This window comes from Dama dama, chromosome 10 (assembly GCF_033118175.1).
Source record: "Dama dama isolate Ldn47 chromosome 10, ASM3311817v1, whole genome shotgun sequence".
In the NCBI taxonomy this organism is placed as follows: domain Eukaryota; kingdom Metazoa; phylum Chordata; class Mammalia; order Artiodactyla; family Cervidae; genus Dama; species Dama dama.
In genome coordinates, this window is record NC_083690.1 from 38,621,352 (window position 1) to 38,639,087 (window position 17,736).

At 50.7% G+C, this 17,736-nt stretch overlaps 1 protein-coding gene across 4 annotated transcripts in view; it reads left to right on the plus strand.

Annotated features, from left to right (window-relative positions):
• The window catches only part of USP42 (ubiquitin specific peptidase 42), a 49,836-nt gene extending 32,100 nt beyond the window's left edge, over window positions 1-17,736 (plus strand). For all 4 annotated transcript variants that reach the window (XM_061153694.1, XM_061153693.1, XM_061153692.1 and 1 more), the window contains 14 exons: window positions 20-122; window positions 836-903; window positions 1,597-1,667; window positions 2,665-2,747; window positions 4,178-4,289; window positions 5,008-5,148; window positions 5,336-5,436; window positions 6,494-6,647; window positions 8,364-9,080; window positions 9,213-9,307; window positions 10,881-12,347; window positions 13,609-13,910; window positions 15,775-15,819; window positions 16,614-17,736. In XM_061153694.1, the coding sequence (XP_061009677.1) occupies window positions 20-122; window positions 836-903; window positions 1,597-1,667; window positions 2,665-2,747; window positions 4,178-4,289; window positions 5,008-5,148; window positions 5,336-5,436; window positions 6,494-6,647; window positions 8,364-9,080; window positions 9,213-9,307; window positions 10,881-12,347; window positions 13,609-13,910; window positions 15,775-15,782 (3,422 nt within the window). In that variant the 3' untranslated portion in view covers window positions 15,783-15,819; window positions 16,614-17,736. The remainder of the gene's footprint in view (window positions 1-19; window positions 123-835; window positions 904-1,596; window positions 1,668-2,664; window positions 2,748-4,177; window positions 4,290-5,007; window positions 5,149-5,335; window positions 5,437-6,493; window positions 6,648-8,363; window positions 9,081-9,212; window positions 9,308-10,880; window positions 12,348-13,608; window positions 13,911-15,774; window positions 15,820-16,613) is intronic.

A 17,736-nucleotide genomic window follows, 5' to 3' on the forward strand; every position in this document is an offset into this window, starting at 1 on the left:
CTTTCATCAAACTCTACAGGTATAGCCAGGCACTTCCGCTTTGGAAACCAAGAAGACGCCCACGAATTCCTTCAGTACACTGTTGATGCTATGCAAAAAGCATGCTTGAACGGCAGCAATAAGTGAGTCCACACGGCATCGGTCACCCCCGCCCCAGCCCGGCTGCCCGCGGGCACTCCGCGCAGAGCTCCCTTGTCCGCTGCACCTTTTGACTTTGTGCTGCCTCTTCCTCGAGTGGTTTGCATTATTTTAAAATGGTTGAAGTTTTGAAAGGTGTGCTTCCTATCTCTAGTCTTTGAAATCTGTGTTTGTTCCCTTTGTCCCTGGGGTCAGTTACCAATCCCTGCAGTCTCTTCTTTAAAATCTAAACATGGGCTCAGGGGAAGGTTGGAGAAACAGACAAGTCGTCGCCTACTTGCTGTTGCCTTGACACCCCCCGCAGGCCTGCATTCCCTTCCCGCCGCCCCCGGCCCTGCGGCCCCCCGGCCCTGCGTCGGCCGGGCCCTCAGCATCTGGTTGGTGCTGGGCTGCAGGGCAGAGTGCTCACACTGGTGTCCCAGTCCTGCTGAGGGCGACTGCCTCTTGCTGCCTGCTTCGGGGCCAGAGTCCTGCCCTGATTTCCGGATCGCTTCTTAATATTGTCCGACCGCTTCTCCTCCTCACCCCAGACGTGTCTTTGATTGGGCAAGGCTGCTCTCTGGCTGTCACCTTACTGTGCGGCTCTCTTGCGTGAATTCTCATTCTTTTATGGATGTACATGGTTTTAGCTCAGTTACAGCACCTCTTATTTTTGCAGAATGCTTCTCTCATCTCACTCTTTCATTTTTTTTTTCAGATTGGACAGACACACCCAGGCCACCACACTCGTCTGTCAGATATTTGGAGGCTACCTAAGATCTAGAGGTAAACTCTTGGTTTTAAAGGTTGATAATTGTGATCTCTGGCTTGTGGTGTAAAAGGATGCAAGGGCTCGGAAGGGGTTAAGAAGGGCCCGTGTGTCTCCCTGCGCCCAGACTCCCATCCCCGTCAGCCCCTGGCCCAGCTTGTGGTTGTCCTCCTGGTAGCTTCCTGTTAGCTTCCTGTGCGTGAACAGCCTGGGTTCTTTTCACACTGGAAACTTTCTAACATTTTCAGCACATAAAGGTCTCACACAGCCTTTCACAGTTGCAGTAGTATTCCAATTATTTTAGTTCCCCACCAGTGAATTTTTAGGTTGTTTCTAATTTTTATTGTTATTACCACTAGCGCTTTATTGAGCATCCTGGTATACACATACCTTTATGTCCATGTAAAAATGTATATACATACGATAATTAGTTAGAATTTCTGTATCAAAGGATATGTGTTTTCAAATTCTGATTTTGCCATATTGTTCTTCCAAGAGGTTATACCAGTTTGCACTCCAGCCAGCAGTGTACATGGACCAAATTAGTGACTCCCACTATGTCATAACATGTTTTGCCTAGTCTTATAGACGAAAAAAGTACCTTATGGTTTTTGTTTTGTAAATGTATGTGTGTGTTCTGTCATTTCAGTAGTTGGTATTGCCATACTGATTATACTTTGCTTATCCTTTGTGTTTTATTTTTATTTCAGTCAAATGTTTAAATTGCAAAGGTGTTTCAGATACTTTTGATCCATATCTCGATATAACTTTGGAGATAAAGGTAAGTTTGGTAGTTGTGGTAGTAGTCAAGTTAAACAAAAATTAGTCATACTTTATATAACTTTATTTATAGTTCTCTTACAATTTAGACTACACTTGTTAGAGAATATGAATTGAAAACTTTAATATGCTAAGACTTCATTAGAGGAACTTATTGAAACTTTGTATTAGGCATCATAAAAAACTTAAAACATTTAATAATTTTATTACCCGTTGACCTTAATAAACCTGTTGATCTTAATAAAACCAGATTATGATGCCTATATCAGCTGAATTTACATGGTGGTTATTCTTTAGAAACTGTTTTTTGCTTCTTGCATTCTCTGAACTCTCCCATTTTTTGTTGTCTGTAGCTTTTGTTTTTCTCATCTCAAGTGTGATACATGCTAAGGATAAAAATGAGAAACACTGCGGAGACATGTGGGAGCCTGTCCCCAGAATGAACACTTGTTAACAGTTTGATATAAACTATTCCAGAGTGTCTGTTTACTGTTTACACTGACGGGTTTACACCTTCAGTCTTTTGGGCCACTTGCTGTTTTCATTCCATTTTGCTTGGGCCTGCTGTGTGTCATGCTTCAGCCAATTTACATGCCTGTTTCCTTCCTGGTAGATACTTTGATTTTGTTCCTGTTTTATGCTACTGTAAATAATGCTGCAGAGGGCAACCTCTATTTTTTTGCTTTGGCCACACTGTGCGGCTTGCGGGATCTTAGTTCCCCGACCAGGGATTGAACCCGGGCCCTTGGCAGTGAAAGCACGGAGTCCTAATCACTGGACCACCAGGGAATCCCCTGCCTTTTTTTTTTTTTTTTTTTAAACTGGGGGTGGGGAGGGCAGTAGCTTGGAAGTACATGTGTAAAACTGAACACCATAATGAAAAAGTTTCTTTTTACATAAAATTTGCACTTCGCTTTACACTTTGGGGCCATCTTTCTTCTTTTTGCTGACAAGCGGCAGTGAGTGGTCACGTGCTGTTGGTGCTCTTCTGTCCCCAGGCCGCTCAGAGTGTCAACAAGGCATTGGAGCAGTTTGTAAAGCCGGAACAGCTCGACGGGGAAAACTCATACAAGTGCAGCAAGTACGATGGCGGTGCCGGTGGGCGGGGAGCAGGGAGGCTTGGGCTGAAAGGGTTTGGCGGGTCTGCGTGACCAGCAAGGTTCCTGGTAGCTTCCGGGACCGCCTGGGAAGACCCTGGCTCTCTGTTCGCCGAGGGCCAGGGCATCCGAGTCTCAGTGTTAACACTCCTTAGACCTAGGGGAGGCGGGTCCTCACTCCTGGGGAGCTGGGTGGAGGCGAGGGGTAAGACCAGCCACACATTAGTGCCCCTGCGTGTGAAGGTGCTGGCTGGGGTGGGGCGTGTCAGGCAGCATCTCCAGTGACCCCGGTGTGAAGGGTTGGGGCGGGTGGAGCATCGCTTTCTCCCAGAGCAGTCAAGGATCTCTCTTTTTCATGGTTGTTTCCCAGGATTTGGGGCAGTGCCTGCCAGAATCCTCAAGTTTGAATCATTCTGTAATGTTTCCCCATGAAGTCAAGAGGGCCTACTTTAAGAAAGCCCTGTTTCTTATGGTTTAAGTAGATGTTCGTTTTAAGTCAGGTAATATGGGTAAGAGTTGTTACTGAGTAGAGCCAGACCTTGGGGATAACCGTGGGTTTGGTTCCAGACCAGCACAATAAAGTGAATCTTGCAATAAAGCAAGTTGCATGAATTTTTTTGTTTCCCAGTTTATAGAAAAGTTACTTCTACATTATACCATAGTTTTTAAGTGCAATAGCATTATGTCTAAGAAACAGTGTACAAACCTTAATTTAAAAATACTTGTTTAAAAATGCCAAAATAACTACAAGAGTAACATCAAAGGTCACTGATCATCACAACAGATACAATAATACTGAAAAAGCTGGAAATATTGCAGGAATTACCAAAATGTGGCACAGAGACCTGAAGTGAGCAAATGCTTTTAGAAGGATGGCCCAGTAGACTTGCTCCACGCAAGGTTGCCGCAAACCTTCAACTTGTGAAAAATACAGTATCTTCAAAGGGCAGTAAAATGCGGTGCCTGGGTTCATTTTTTTGGGGAGAAGTCCCCTTTTCCTCCTAAGACCAGAGGGATGTTTCCTTTGTTTTAAACCTCATGGACGTTTCTAGTCTTTACTTCCTTGCTTTTGTATCTGGGCTTTGTTTTCACAGGGTTCTTCTACCACCCAGTTTTTCAGTTTGTTTTGAACTGAGACTAACTTATATAAATCTAGTTTCTAAAGTATCAGTGATCTATATAGGACCTGACATTTCAGAGCTGTCCTGTGTTTTTCATTCATGTTAATTTAGGCATCTCCCATACTTCAGATTTTCATATTTTCACTGTTGGATGAAAAGGGTGGTATTTCTCATCCAGTACCCTTCTTTTGGAAACTTAGACTGTTTCAGAGAAATAACAAGGGTAAGATGAAAAAACAACAACCAACCCATATTAATCTTCTTAAACATCTGTTTTTGTTTTTTTTCCCAAGGTGTAAAAAGATGGTTCCAGCTTCAAAGAGATTCACTATACATAGATCTTCTAACGTTCTTACACTTTCTCTGAAACGTTTTGCAAATTTTACTGGTGGAAAAATTGCTAAGGTGGGTAGATAATATTATTAACAACTGTTTATGCTGAGCCTTTCAAGGCTTAACTGTCACCAGCTACATGGAAGTTTTATTACCTGATTTTCTAAGTTCTTCCAGCACTTGTTAGTGGAATAAAATGTCAAAGAACTGAGCTCAAAGTTTGGTGTGTGTGTTTACAGGGTGTGTGTTTTTGTCTGTATCCTTTAGCTGGCTAGACTTTCTGAAGGTCACAACCTGTGCTTATTACCAGCGTTTGGGCATCCAAGTCAGTGAAGGTGCTGAGTGAGTTCAGGGAACGCGTATGGCATTTCAAGTCCAAAGATTTCCCAGCCACACCTTGCCATTCTTTCACCAGAACTTGTTTTCTTGTTTATTCATTTGTTTTCTGATTGATAGTATACTGACTTTTCCCATTTTCTTCTCACTTTCTGAAATTGAAAGTGGTCAGAAATCCAGTATACACACGGAAGAAATAACCTGCTCCTGAATTGTTAAAAATAAGCGATGACTTCAGGTCCAGACCTGTGATTGTTAACTGTCTGCTTTGATGGGTTTGCGTAAAGGAGATGAAGAATACAGTGGGATTGCACTAAACGCACTTAGAGTCAGGCGTGCTCCGGGTTAGTTCTGTCTTCTGAAACGAGGCTCGTAAGGCTCCATGCTCTGTGAGTCTCCTGCTCTGCCTCCTTCAGAAATGATGTTCCTTTTTTCTCTCTTCATTCTTGTGTAGGATGTGAAATACCCTGAGTATCTTGATATTCGACCGTACATGTCTCAACCAAACGGAGAGCCGATCATTTATGTTTTGTATGCAGTCCTGGTACACACTGGTTTTAATTGCCATGCTGGCCATTACTTCTGCTACATAAAAGTAAGTTGTGTGGATTTTGTTAATAACTCTTTCTACAGTAAACTGTAAGATAACACTGGCATTCTTGGGAGGGAAGGGGGGCTTTTCCAGTTGACGTGTGGTAGCCCCTTTTTCTTACAGGTCTCTGAATTGGGGTTCCCCGCATACCTGATCAAATCTGATTTCACTTTTGTTGGTTGTCTCACAGGCTAGCAACGGCCTCTGGTACCAAATGAACGACTCCATCGTGTCTACTAGTGATATCAGATCGGTACTGAGCCAGCAAGCTTACGTCCTCTTTTATATCAGGTATTTTCAGGAAAGCGCATTTCCACCTTTTCCGTTAACTCAGAAAGAGCGCTTCACTTCATCAGCATGCTTAAATTCCATTGTTTGCTTAAACAGCATCTCGACCATGGGGGGAGTAAGGAAGGTGTATTTGAGAGTGGGCCATGTGTTTACTGTAGCTCCCAGCTCTTTGGCAGGTTAAAGGAACACACAGAAGAAGGGAAGGGAGTAGCCAGAGGGCTTCTGCTGTTGGCAGCAAACCAGGTGGACTGGTGGGCCAGGGAGGCAGTGAGTGGAGGCTCCATAAGGGGACTCCTGAGTACCCGGTGTGGTCACCTCTCAGCCCCTGGGCACCGGCAGCCAGCCACGTCCCCGGCCAGGCCCAGGCCAGCACCTGCCTGCTGCTGCATGTTACTGATTCGATAATTCCTTCTGGAGATGTAGGGCCTTGGAACAATCCAATGAGTGCTCCAAGGTATATCCATTGGTAGTAGCTGGAAATTCAGAACATCCTGAAACTGCCAACAATAGCAGATCACATAAATGGTAGCATGTGCATGTGATGAAATACAATGCAACTGTTAAAAGTTTTTATGTGTTTTAAAATGCTATGAGAAAGTGCTCTATATATGGAGGAAAAGCAGTTTGAAATTTTACACGCTGATGTTGAGGAGATCAGTCCAGGCTAAAGCCTACAAAATCTGGATGGCAGGTGCCTTGAAGGGGTGAGGGGGGGGGCACAGTGTCTTTGTTTCTTTCTAACTTTTCAGGACAGCACAGATCTTTCTACAGTGATATGTGTTTAGAATTAGAAAACTGGAAAACAAAAGAAAAATAGCTTTAAAAATTAAAAAAAAAAAAAAAAAAAACCTTTCAGCTAGAATACACAGATATCAGATCAGAATACACAGTGACCCTCTTTGTCTGCTGACCTGAGCTCCCAGTGCCAGCCTGGGCCGGACTGGGACTCTATGCACTTCCCCAGGTCGCGTCTCCTGTTGACTCAGGGTGGAGTGTACGTGAGCTCTTTGGGGAGGTGTCCCATGTTATCCTGAGTACTGTCACTCTCTGTCCCCAGGTCCCACGATGTGAAAAACGGAGGTGAACTTCCTCATTCCGCCCACAGCCCCGGCCAGTCCTCACCCCGACCAGTCATCAGTCAGCGGGTTGTCAGCAGCAAACAGGCAGCCTCGGGATTCATTGGCCCACAGCTCCCCTCTCACATGATGAAGGTAACCCTCCCGAGCAGAGCGTCCAGCCCTCTGCTTACTGCTGCAGTGGTGGCCCTGACCTCATCCACAGCTGAGTTTCGTGTCCACAAAAATGGATTCAGGCCGTTTATTATACTTTAAACACAGGGGAAATCTCTGAGGATGAACAGTGTGATCCAGAAGGAAGTCGGGGTGTGAGTCTGTCTAAACACTGGGAACTTGATCTCCCCCTGGACTCTGTTCACTTCACGGAGTAAATATGAGGGGTTCTCGATTCATGCTGGCCCCCAGGAGAGAGATGCTTGTAGCGGAAGAACACTTCCGTTGCCTCCGTTTAGCCCTTTCAGGGGTGTGACGTTTTCTGCCTGCCATCTGGCTGGGCCCGATCACACCCCTGAGGGCTGCTCAGAGGGAGTAGAGGGCGTGCTCTCTGGTTCCTGTGACACCGGCGTCCTCGGTGGAGGCCTGGCTTTTGCTTGACGTAAATGTTGAGACTGCGGACGTGTTGGAATAGCCTGTGCACACCGTGGAATAATCCTGTCACCTGTGCCATAGTGTCGTAACAGCCTTTCAGTCTGACAGGGAGTCACAGCCTCAGTGCTGCAGGGAGCTGGACAGCACTGGACAAGTCCTGTGCTGGGCTTGGCCTGAGGGACGTGGGACACACCAACTGCCCTGAGTGGAGGGGCCGCTGCTGTTGATTTGTCAGGAGGTGTTTTTGTTTAACTATGAAGCCTTCCCTTGTAGCTTAGTCGGTAAAGAATCTGCCTGCAGTGCAGGAGACCTGGGTTCAATCCCTGGGTCGGGAAGATCCCCTGGAGAAAGAAGTGCCAACCCACTCCAGTACCCTTGCCTGGAAAATCTCATGGACAGAGGAGCCTGGTGGGCTGCAGTCCATGGGGTCACAAAGAGTCGGGCACAACTGAGCGACTAAGACTTCTGGTGTGAAAGTGAAAGTCACTCAGTTGTGTCTGACACTTTGAGACCCCCATGGACTATACAGTCCATGGAATTCTCCAGGCCCGGAATACTGGAGTGGGTAGGCTTTCCCTTCTCCATGGGATCTTCCCAACCCAGGGATCGAACCCAGGTCTCCCACACTGTAAGCAGACGCTTTATCAGCTGAGCCATTATCCAGTGGTAAGTTAGCAACTAGTTCAGATACTTAAGAAAACATTTTGAAGGCCAGAGTTCCTCTGTGAGGCAGAATTCACTCGTGACCGCCAGTGTGCAGCTTCTGGGTTTTAGCAGCAAAAGCTGGGATGTGGAGTGAACTAACTACTCAGGTAAGAGCGGAGGTCACAGAGGCAGGGATGGCTAAGCGAGCGTGTCCGTCCATGTGACTGTCACCGCATTCCTGGGGCCCTGGGCAGTCCCTGTGGCTGGCCTGCTCCTGCCTGAGCTGCCAGGGGCTCCCAGGAAACCACGAAGCAGAACCTGTGTGACTCCATGCCCAGGAGGACCTGCTGCTTTCTGCCAGACTGGAGCAGGAAGAGTTTGGCCTGGGGGTTGTTCTCTGACAAAAGCAGTTGTCCCTGTTTGCCGGAAATTAATTCCCAGAAAACTGGGACCTGTGAAAAGTCTGTGGCGGGCAGGCCCACGTGAGAGGGGGAGGTGTTTCTCATTCCTCATAGAAAGAGAAAAGATGGCCAAAGTGGAAAAGGCCCACCGCCTCAGGTCTCTGAGTATGTGGCGGTTTCTGGAGCTCTCACCTGGCCATGGTCTGCTTGTCTCCAGAACCCCCCTCACCTGAACGGGACGGGACCGCTGAAGGAAACGCCGAGCAGCCCCCTGTCAGGTCCCAGCGGAAATTCCAGTGTCAGCAGGACTGGTCCTGTGAACGCCTCCCCGTCTGTTCAGAACTGGTCAGTTAACAGGCCCTCAGTTATTCCAGAACACCCCAAGAAACAGAAAATCACGATCAGTATTCACAACAAGTTACCTGTGCGCCAAGGTCAGTCTCAGTCTAACCTTCACAGCAATTCTTTGGAGCACCCCAACAAGCCCGCCCCCTCTTCTACCATTACCACTTCTTCTGCAATACAGTCTACCTCGAGTGCCCCCACGCCGCCTGCCTCTAGTAAGGTCCCAAAGCAGATGGCCCCGAGGGAGGCCTGCTCCAGGCCCGTGATGAACGGCAGGTCCAGGCTGAGCACTGGCGTGCTGGTCCCCTACGGCGCCGAGTCCTCCGAGGAGTCTGATGAGGAGGCCAAGGGCCTCGGCCAGGAGAATGGCCTCGGCCTGACCGAGAGCGCGTGCTCCCCTGCTCCAGACGCCGAAGACGGCGAGGCCTCCCCGCACGAGCTCCGAGAGCCCGTGGCTCTAAATGGTGCTACTGGTCCGGACAGCGACCCGACGGAAAACGGCCTGCCCTCGGATGGGGCCCCTTGCCCAGGCCAGCCCGCGCTGCACTCAGAACACCCCTTTCCCAAGGCAAACGGCCTCCCTGGGAAGGTGAGCGGCTGTGGGGTGGCGGGCAGGCGGGCTTCCCTTCTTCCCTCATGTCCGGCGGGTCGTGTGGCTGGGTTTCAGGAGGGACGGGCGTGGCACTCGCAGCTGAAAAACATCCTTGTTTTTTAATCCTAGTTGATGCCTGCTCCTTTGCCACCTCTTCCAGAAGACAAAATCTTAGAGACCTTCAAACTTGGCAGCAAAGCCAAAGGCTTGGCAGAGGAGACGAGGTAAGACGGCTGTCCCAGGGCAACGGGATGCGGGACCGGGCTGCGTCCGCTCGCGGAAGGCCTAGGATGAGCCTTCTGGATCTTGAAATGACGTGACTAATCATCTGTAGAACTCGTTGATTTTCCTGGTGGGAAAGTCAAGTACACGGTTCGCAGGGCCTGTTGGCCCGGCGCCCTCCGCCTCTCCGCAGCGCCTCCCCCTGTGCTGGGGCGTTGTCAGTACACGTCTGACCAGCCAGCACGCCCCTCAGCGCCCCAACAGGCACCCAAGGGTGTGCAGGGGGGCTGGGCAGGGAGTCCTCCTCTGTCCAGGAGCAAAGGCTTTGCTATGCTCTCTCTAGAGCGCTGAGATTAAATTAATGGTCAGTGTGGTGTCTCCATGCTTAAAAAACACACCTCAGTGTCCTGACCTCGGTGCACATGCCGCGATGGGAGCAAAGGCAGGGCCGTGAGGCGGCGGCCGCGGTCACCAGGTGAGCAGCCCGGGAGCCGGCACCTCACACAGGTCAGGTCGCGTCACCGCACGTCAGCGCCATGACATCCTCCTGGAGGGCAGCTCTCGGCCAAGGTGTGACCGTCTTTAGATGGACTCCTGGGGGTCTCCGTGAACCGGCCAGTAACAGAGCTGAGGTGTTGTCCACGTGGACCTTGGGCCGTGCGCGCCTGGCTTGTTCTGCGGAACTGCCTGCCTCAGCCGCTCCCTACTGGTGCTCTGGTCTCCCCCATCACAGGGACAACCCCCAAATGCACCCCATGGCAGAAGGGCCCTTGCGGGGGACGTGCCCTCACCAAGAACCCCAGTCAGGAATGTTCCCAGGCGAGCCTAAGAGGGGGCAGCTGAGCACTCAGGCCCTGGCGCCACGGCCGTCCTCATGTCTCCCCTCATCTGGCTCAGCTTGTCTTCAGGTGGAACGTGCGTGAGCACCTTGATAGATGGCCTGTGACGGCCACACCCCAGCCACGTGCACCCCAGCTGCACGTGCGACCTTGAGCCTCTATAATGACCTCGCGTGTCTTCTCTCTCCCAGACCAAAAAGGGGGCCCCCTTTAGGGTTTTTCTTGTTTTCTGGCAGCTTTCCTTAACTTGAGGAGTCTGTCAAAAGCATGGCAGAATTTGTTTACTGCAGCAGTGGTTCCTCACAGTTTGTTGGTAATTCAGGGAGCTCTTGGCTCTGTTGGGAGGTAACTACTCTGCCTCTGAGGCTCCAGGAAAATTCGGAGAAAAGGGATCCAGAGAAAAAGTAAGCGCCCTGTCATTATTTGACTTTTTCGATGGTCTGGACTTAGTTACTGAGAAGAATTAGAAAAATATCTTGAAAACCAGAGGCACCTAGAACTGCAGTTATTGCTGAAAAATGAAGTAGGCTTGATAGAAATTTTTACATTTGTGTATAATAAGAAAACTTGAAGTTTCCAAAAATGATAAGCCCAGCTTTAGGTTTCAGCCAGATACAGTAAAGCCATAAAATATTCAGTAAATGAATGAAGTGTTTGTCCGTCCCTGTAGTCCGTTGACAACCCAGAGAGAAAACAAGTAAATGACCCCTGTCCTTCTCTCTCTGCGGGACTGCAGGACACCTGGCTCAGAGGAGAGGCCTCTGGAGCATCCGGAGGCAGAGCTGGAGGCCAGCCACTCCCCTCCCGACGACGCCCGGGACAACCTGGAGTCTGTCTCGAGTCTCAGCAGCAAATTCCAGAAGGCTTTGCCGCCCTCGGACCCCAGCATCAAACCTACCAAAGAAGAAGTCTCTGAACGTGTTTTGGCAGAACCTGAGGAGGCCGTGCCGAGTGTCAGCACCTTTTGTAACCCCGACAAGGATGCCCTCGGGGACGATCAGCTTCCAGCACCCTGTGACCCTGGGAACTTAACAGACGATCAGAGCAAACCGTCCCCGGACGTGGCAGCAATGTTACCAGAGCGGCCCCAGGACCTGGTGGCTACGGAAGCCATGGGGAGGCTGAGCCCGGGTCCCTCTGTGCCTTCCGAGGGCGACCGTGAGCCCGAGCCCTTGGGTCACAGCGGTCGGGACAGAGGCTCGGATGCGGAGGGTCCCGCTAAGAGCACAGGGGTGTCTACAGACGAGGTGCCCTCTCCGCAGCTAGACACGATCACAGAAAACCGTCCCGAGGGGCCCCCTGAGCGCAGCAGCGGTGAGAGAGGGGAAGACAGTAAGGCTGGGCAGAAGGCCCCGGAGCCGTGTCCGGTCCAGGAGAAGGTCAGCAGCCTCAGAAAGGTCGACCGAGGACATTACCGCAGCCGAAGAGACCGCTCATCCAGCGGTGAGCGTGCACGGGAGAGCCGGAGCAGGACTGAGGTGCAACATCGGCGGAAGCGGCCCCACCGGGAGCACGAGCGGCCGCGGCCCGAGCGGCCCCGGCTGGAGCCCTGCGCCCCAGCCCCACAGCCCCCCTGCCTCAGCTCCCTGGCCAGGTCGGGCCACCACCACTCCCGGAGCAGGGGCGCCCCCGACCAGGAGTGGGGCCGCTACCACCACGCTGAGGGCGAGCACGCCTGGGCCCGGGAGAAGTACTACCCGGACAGGCTGCGCTGGGAGCGCTGCCGGTACCACCACGACAGGGCCCCCCTGTACCCCAGCCGGGAGCCCCGGGACTGGCGGCCCTTCCACGCCGAGCGAGAGTACGAGCGGGCCGGGCCCTACGGTGGCCGGCCCTACAAGGACCACTACAGAGGCCGCAAGGGCTACGAGCTCACGGCCAAAGAGAGGGACCGGCACCGCTTCAGCAGCCCCCGGGCAGGCATGGCCCATGTGCCCCCTCCCCACCCCGCCGCCAAGTACGCCCACGACAGGCTCGGCTTCGGGGCTGAAGACGGCAGCTGCGACCTGGCCGGGCGGTTTCATGAACACAACATTAAGTCACGGAAACGGAGATATGATAGCCTAGAGAATGACAGTCATGTAGAAAAGAAAGCCTGGAGAAGCTTACAGAAGGACCCTTTAGAGGAGCCCAAAGTAAAGAAGCACAAAAAATCAAAGAAAAAGAAGAAATCCAAAGACAAACACCGGGACCGAGACTGCAGGTGAGGGGGCGGCTGCACGTGGGGGGCGGCGCTCGCCCTCTGCACCCAGCCTGGGGACAGGTGAGGGCTGTGTCGTGGGTAGTTTTCATCTTGGTGGGTTTGGGACTTCCCTGTTTTTATCGATTCCTAAAACTTAACTCTATTTTAAGACGTTATCTTATTACGTGGTTTTATAAAACACCTGAAAACCTGGGCTTTCAAGATGCCGTGTTTGGTTGGTGCTTTGTAACTCTTGAGTACACGTGCGGCATTCGGGAGGTAAAGCTTGGGATTTTCCGACTTCACAGTGGCGGTGGTGTTTAGTTGCTCAGTCATGTCCGACTCTTTGTGACCCCCATTGACTGCAGCCCTCCAGGCTTTCCTGTCCTTCACCAACTTCCAGAGTTTGCTCAAACTCATGTCCATTGATTCTGTGATGCCATCCAACCATCTCATCCTCTGTTGCTCCCTTCTCCTGCCCTCAATCTTTCCCAGCATCAGGGTCTTTTTCAGTGAGTCCGCTCCTCACATCAGGTGGCCAAAGTATTGGAGCTATAGTTTTAGCCTTTCCAATGATTATTCAGGGTTGATTTTCTTTAGGATTGACTGTTAACGTGTTTATTCACAGATGTAGTTATAGTTCTACGTCTGTTAATAATCTCCAACAAATTGTTCAATGAGGTTTCAAACTGAGTTTCCATTTCTCCATTTCTCAGTTTGAAATCTCATTGGGAAGTTTGTTCTTGTATTTTTTAAAAGCTAAATTGGTCAGCAGTTTTCTTGAAAGTGACTTCTCCATGACAAGTGGACTGAGCACAGATACAGTTACTATACGGTGGTATCTCTTAAGATCGAAAGCAAAAAAAAAAAAAAGATCGAAACCCTGTGAAGAGGTTACCAGAAGCCACAGGTGAAGAGTGGTTACTTGAAGGAAAAAGAAATCAAATCTCCTTGCTTCTGTGTGCCTGAGACACCCAGCAGATACTTTTCCCTTCAGCCACTAGTTTCAGGAAAAGTTGGTGGAGTCCTTCCTTTCTCTGGTGTTTTGGCCAGAGCTCCTCTCCCCAAAGTTGAAGGCCACGGTGGGGACAGGTTGAAACTGGTGAGTTTATGACCCTGGACTGAAATTATTACAGTGAAAACTGCATGTTTAATTAGGAAAGAGCCTCACGTGTGTGTGCGTAGTGAGTGTCCACAGAAGTGGGTGTGAGTCAGAGGGAGGGCCAGCTCTCGGGGCGGTTTGCTTTCCTAGTGGTCCTACTCCTGGCTTTGTCTTCGGCAGGCATCAGCAGGATTCGGACCTTTCCGTAGCGCACTCTGACGCTGACCTCCACAGACACAAGAAGAAGAAGAAGAAGAAGAAGAGACACTCGAGGAAATCAGAGGACTTTGGGCGAGATTCAGAACCGCACTTGCCCAAGGCAGCCAGCTGTGAGACTGTGGACCATTTCCGGAGAGCCGAGGGCACCTTCCCCCTGGCAGACGGCCTGCCGCTGGAGGGCGCGGCGCCTTTCTGTGAGAAAACCAAACACTTGAGGATGGAGAGCCGGGAGGTCAGGTGTCGTCTGTCCGAGTGCGGCCAGGGTAAGGGGGCGCGCTGGGCGTGGCGGCCCGCCCTGGGGAGGAGGCGGCCGCTCGGGGAGGGAGCCTCACAGGGCGGAGCAGCTGTCAGTCTCGCTGAGCCCCGCCCCGCGGCCTCGCCCAGCTCCCGGGAGGCCTCCGCGCGGCGCCTCGAGGCTTGTGGGAGCGCTGAGTGAGGTGGAGCCAGGGACCCGTGCGGTGTGTGGCTCTGAGCGTCTGAGTGTGGACAGAACTTCTGTGTTTACGCCACGTTTGACGGAGATATTGTTGTGGGACCTCCTTTCTCTCCCGGGTCCTGAGCCTCTGCCCGTTGTGAGGAGACGCTGGAAGTCTGTCTGGTGACCGGTGCGCAGGCGTCACGCCTCGGGCCCGGCTCTGGGTCACCCCAGGCTGCCGGGCGCAGGGATTCTTGTCTGCCCTGCAGGGCTTGGTCCATTTATAACGTCCTAGCCTCTCCTGCTCTGACCGCTCTGTACGCAGCCCTTCTGGCTTTCTCAGCTGTTCCCCTGACCTTCGACCCTAGGAGGAGTGCCGAGCGTTGGAAGGGGCCGGCCGAGGGCGGGGCGCCACCTTCAGGTGGCCTGCCGGTTAGGAAGGATTTGACATTTTTAAATGGTTGGAAGACTCCAAAGAAGACTTTCATTTCACATGAAAATTTTGTGAAATTGATGTGTCAGTAAAGCTGCGCTGCAGCCCAGTCCCCGTCCATAGCCCCGCGGAGCTGGCAGAGCCTGGCCTGGGCCTTCCATGGACCAGCTTGCTGACCCCCCACCCCGACACCCGAGGTGCCGGCTTGTGACCCTGCCTGCGTCCCAGAGCCCCAGAGCCCATAGGTTCTCTCCCATGCCCTGGACCCACTGAGGTGTCATGGTGGTTGGGGGAGTACCCCCTCCCGTGGCCCACAGTCACGTGATGGTTGGTGGAGGAGGGACAGATGGCCGCCCAGCGCACTGACGTTTGGGAGCAGCAGAGAACATGAGCGAGGTGGGGTGTCTGGGGAGGGGTGGATGCTGGGCGTGCTTGGAGCGAATGAGGAGACTGTGGGGCCCCTAGGGAAGCTCCGTGTTCTCTGTTCTGTTTGTTAAGATGGCAACAATGTCCATCTCCACCTTGGTTTCCACGAACATTTCAGCGTTTGGGGCAGGGGCTTGGTGAGATGAGTCCCTTCTGACCGCGTGAGGTGAAGTGGTCCGGGCAGGTCCTCGGGAATTCTGCGCGTCTGCCTGAATCTTCCCCTTTAGGCCGCAGGTCTAAGGTGAGGACCACAGCTGGAGGCCACCAGCCCACCACGGGTGCGGCTCACCCACAGAGCTGGCTCGGGGGCCACTAGGTGGCAGGCGAAGCCCAGTAGTGGACATGTGGTGGCCCACATGCAGGTCTCCAGGGGCTGCAGGCGGGAGACCCTTTCCTGTCCTCAATCTGATGGCATCTGATGACGCTTGGACGCCCATCCTGTCCTGACCTCCTGGGAAGGGCCACCCCCAAAGGCCCAGGACCGCTGTCAGCTTTCAGAGGATGGACCTCTTTGCCTGCCTGTCTCGCCTGGCACCTTGACCACTCTTTCCTCCAGACTCCTCCTGTTCTCTGGCGCCATCAGGCTCTGGATTTCTTTGGCCCAACGTTGAAATGCTGTTGGGTTTGCTGGGATCAGATTGGGCTCTTCCCACGGGGACATGGCCCTCAGTCACCATGTAAACGCGTCTTTTCGGTGAAACCCTTGGAAGCACAGCTCGTGTAGGACTGATTTCAGGCAACAAACCTAAGTTTCTGAGAACTTCTAAGTTAATGATGTGATACACACAGAGCACAGGCACTAAAATTTTTGCAAAAAACATCATTAAAATGTTTTCTAACCTTTGCTTTCTAGGTGATTGAAAACTTGGCCTCAAAAAAAAAAAATCCACTAGTTACGGTAAGCTCTTTTCCTCTCTGCATGTTTTTCCTGACCATTTGTGGAGCCGCTGAGGGGCCTGAGGAGGGAGCTTGGGGCTGCAGGGGAGCAGGTGGGGAGTCAGCCCTTGAGGGGGGTGAGGTTCGGCCCCTTAGACATGCCCTCCCTCACTGTAGAACACGAGGGCAGGTCAGAAGCTTAAGTCACTTGAAAGATGGAGAAGCCATTTCTTCACACAGCCCTACCTGAGGGCCTGAGGGAGGGGGCCCTTCCCAAGACCCCTGTCCTTGAGATTTGTCCACCCTGCACCTGTTTCAGACAAGTGCTTGACCTGAATGAGGTTTGGGTGCTTTTTTACAGCAAATCAAAGCCTCGAGCATCATCTCCAGGCCTGGTGCTCAGTGGCCCTGGTGGGGGTGGGGTGGGGGGAGTGGTCGCTCTCCAGAGGGACTTTCGTCCAAATGTGTGACTTCTCATCAGCAAGGTGAGGTTTGAGTGAACTGTCTACAGAAGACTACCTTGCGGTCAGTTAACACTTAGCAGCATGTCCTCAAGGGGAAGCCCTGAGCCACCTTAAGGAATTCAGACTTTCTTCCTAGGGCGGCGGCTCTGAGTGCCCAGCAGAGGGCGCCCTCCCCGCTGGCCTCCCACCTACTGCCCTGGGGGAGGCCAGGGGGCTTTCCCAGAGACCTGGGGCACCTGCGAAGGGGTGCGGGGAGTGAATGGAAAAGAGCCAGCCCACCTGGGGCTCACCAGGCCCTGGGCTCCACTTCCTGCCTCCGGACCACTGACGCCAGCTGCCTCTTGTCTTTCAGATTCACGTGTTCAACAGAAGCCATCCCCAACCCAGCTTAAATTATAAATAGAGAAAATAACTTTGTTCAAATCTGCGTGGTGCTTCTTTAGTAAATACTGTACAGATTTTACCATGGAGGACTTTTTTTTTTAGTTTTTACCTTTTCTTAATTACCCTTATTCCAAACGGATGAACACTTTCTACAACTGCTGACCATTGTAAAATACTGTGTATATAAATCACATTGAAAATAACGCCCTGGACTAGAACATCTCAAATGCTGCTTAATCACAGACTCAGGTTGATCACTCGTATTCCATGCAATGCTCCTCCAAGTTAGATATCCGGTGCAAGACCAACCGGGAAACCATGGAATTATTAAAAGTACAAACTGACAGCGTGTATATTTAATTTAAAGACTTATTTAAAGATTCACAAGCTCTCAACTAGACTTTTGAGAGCAGTCTGTTTTCTGTAATGTCTGATACTAGAAACTAATTTGCTTCATATTTTAGTTGTATTCAAGATTTGAAGATGTATTTTATAGACAAGTTCTGTTTTTGAACTTTGTGGAACTATTCCAATCAATTTACCAGTTATGATGAGTATTTACATTATGAATGTATAATCCAAACATTATTTGTAAGGCCTACAGTATGTTTTTATTACATAACACTTTTTTATACAGTGTCTCGTCTTGACTATGATATTGGAGTCTTGAGTTGTCAGCTTGGTCCCTTAAAGTTTCTAGTTACAGACAAAATCATACTGTGATTTTATTTTTAATATGGATATGCTATCAAACTGTGATACACTTATAATTCACTGGTCCTGCATCAGGAGATGGAGTGGGGAAAACTGTATTTAATACAGTTTGTATCTGAATAATCTGTATGGTTTATACAGTTTGTGTTGTTCAGAGATGTCTAAAGTTTGATCTTTGTTTTTTTAAAGATTAAAAAAGCACTTGCCCCACTGTAAATATACAGCATGTAAAATTTATATAGTATATAAATGGCAGCAAATTAAACCTTTTGTGTCTTATTTTTTTTTTTACTGCTGTTTCCGCATTTGCTTGCAGACACTTCTCACAGACTTCTTTCTCTGCATTTACTTTCTTAAAACTTGTAAAGCTCCAGCCA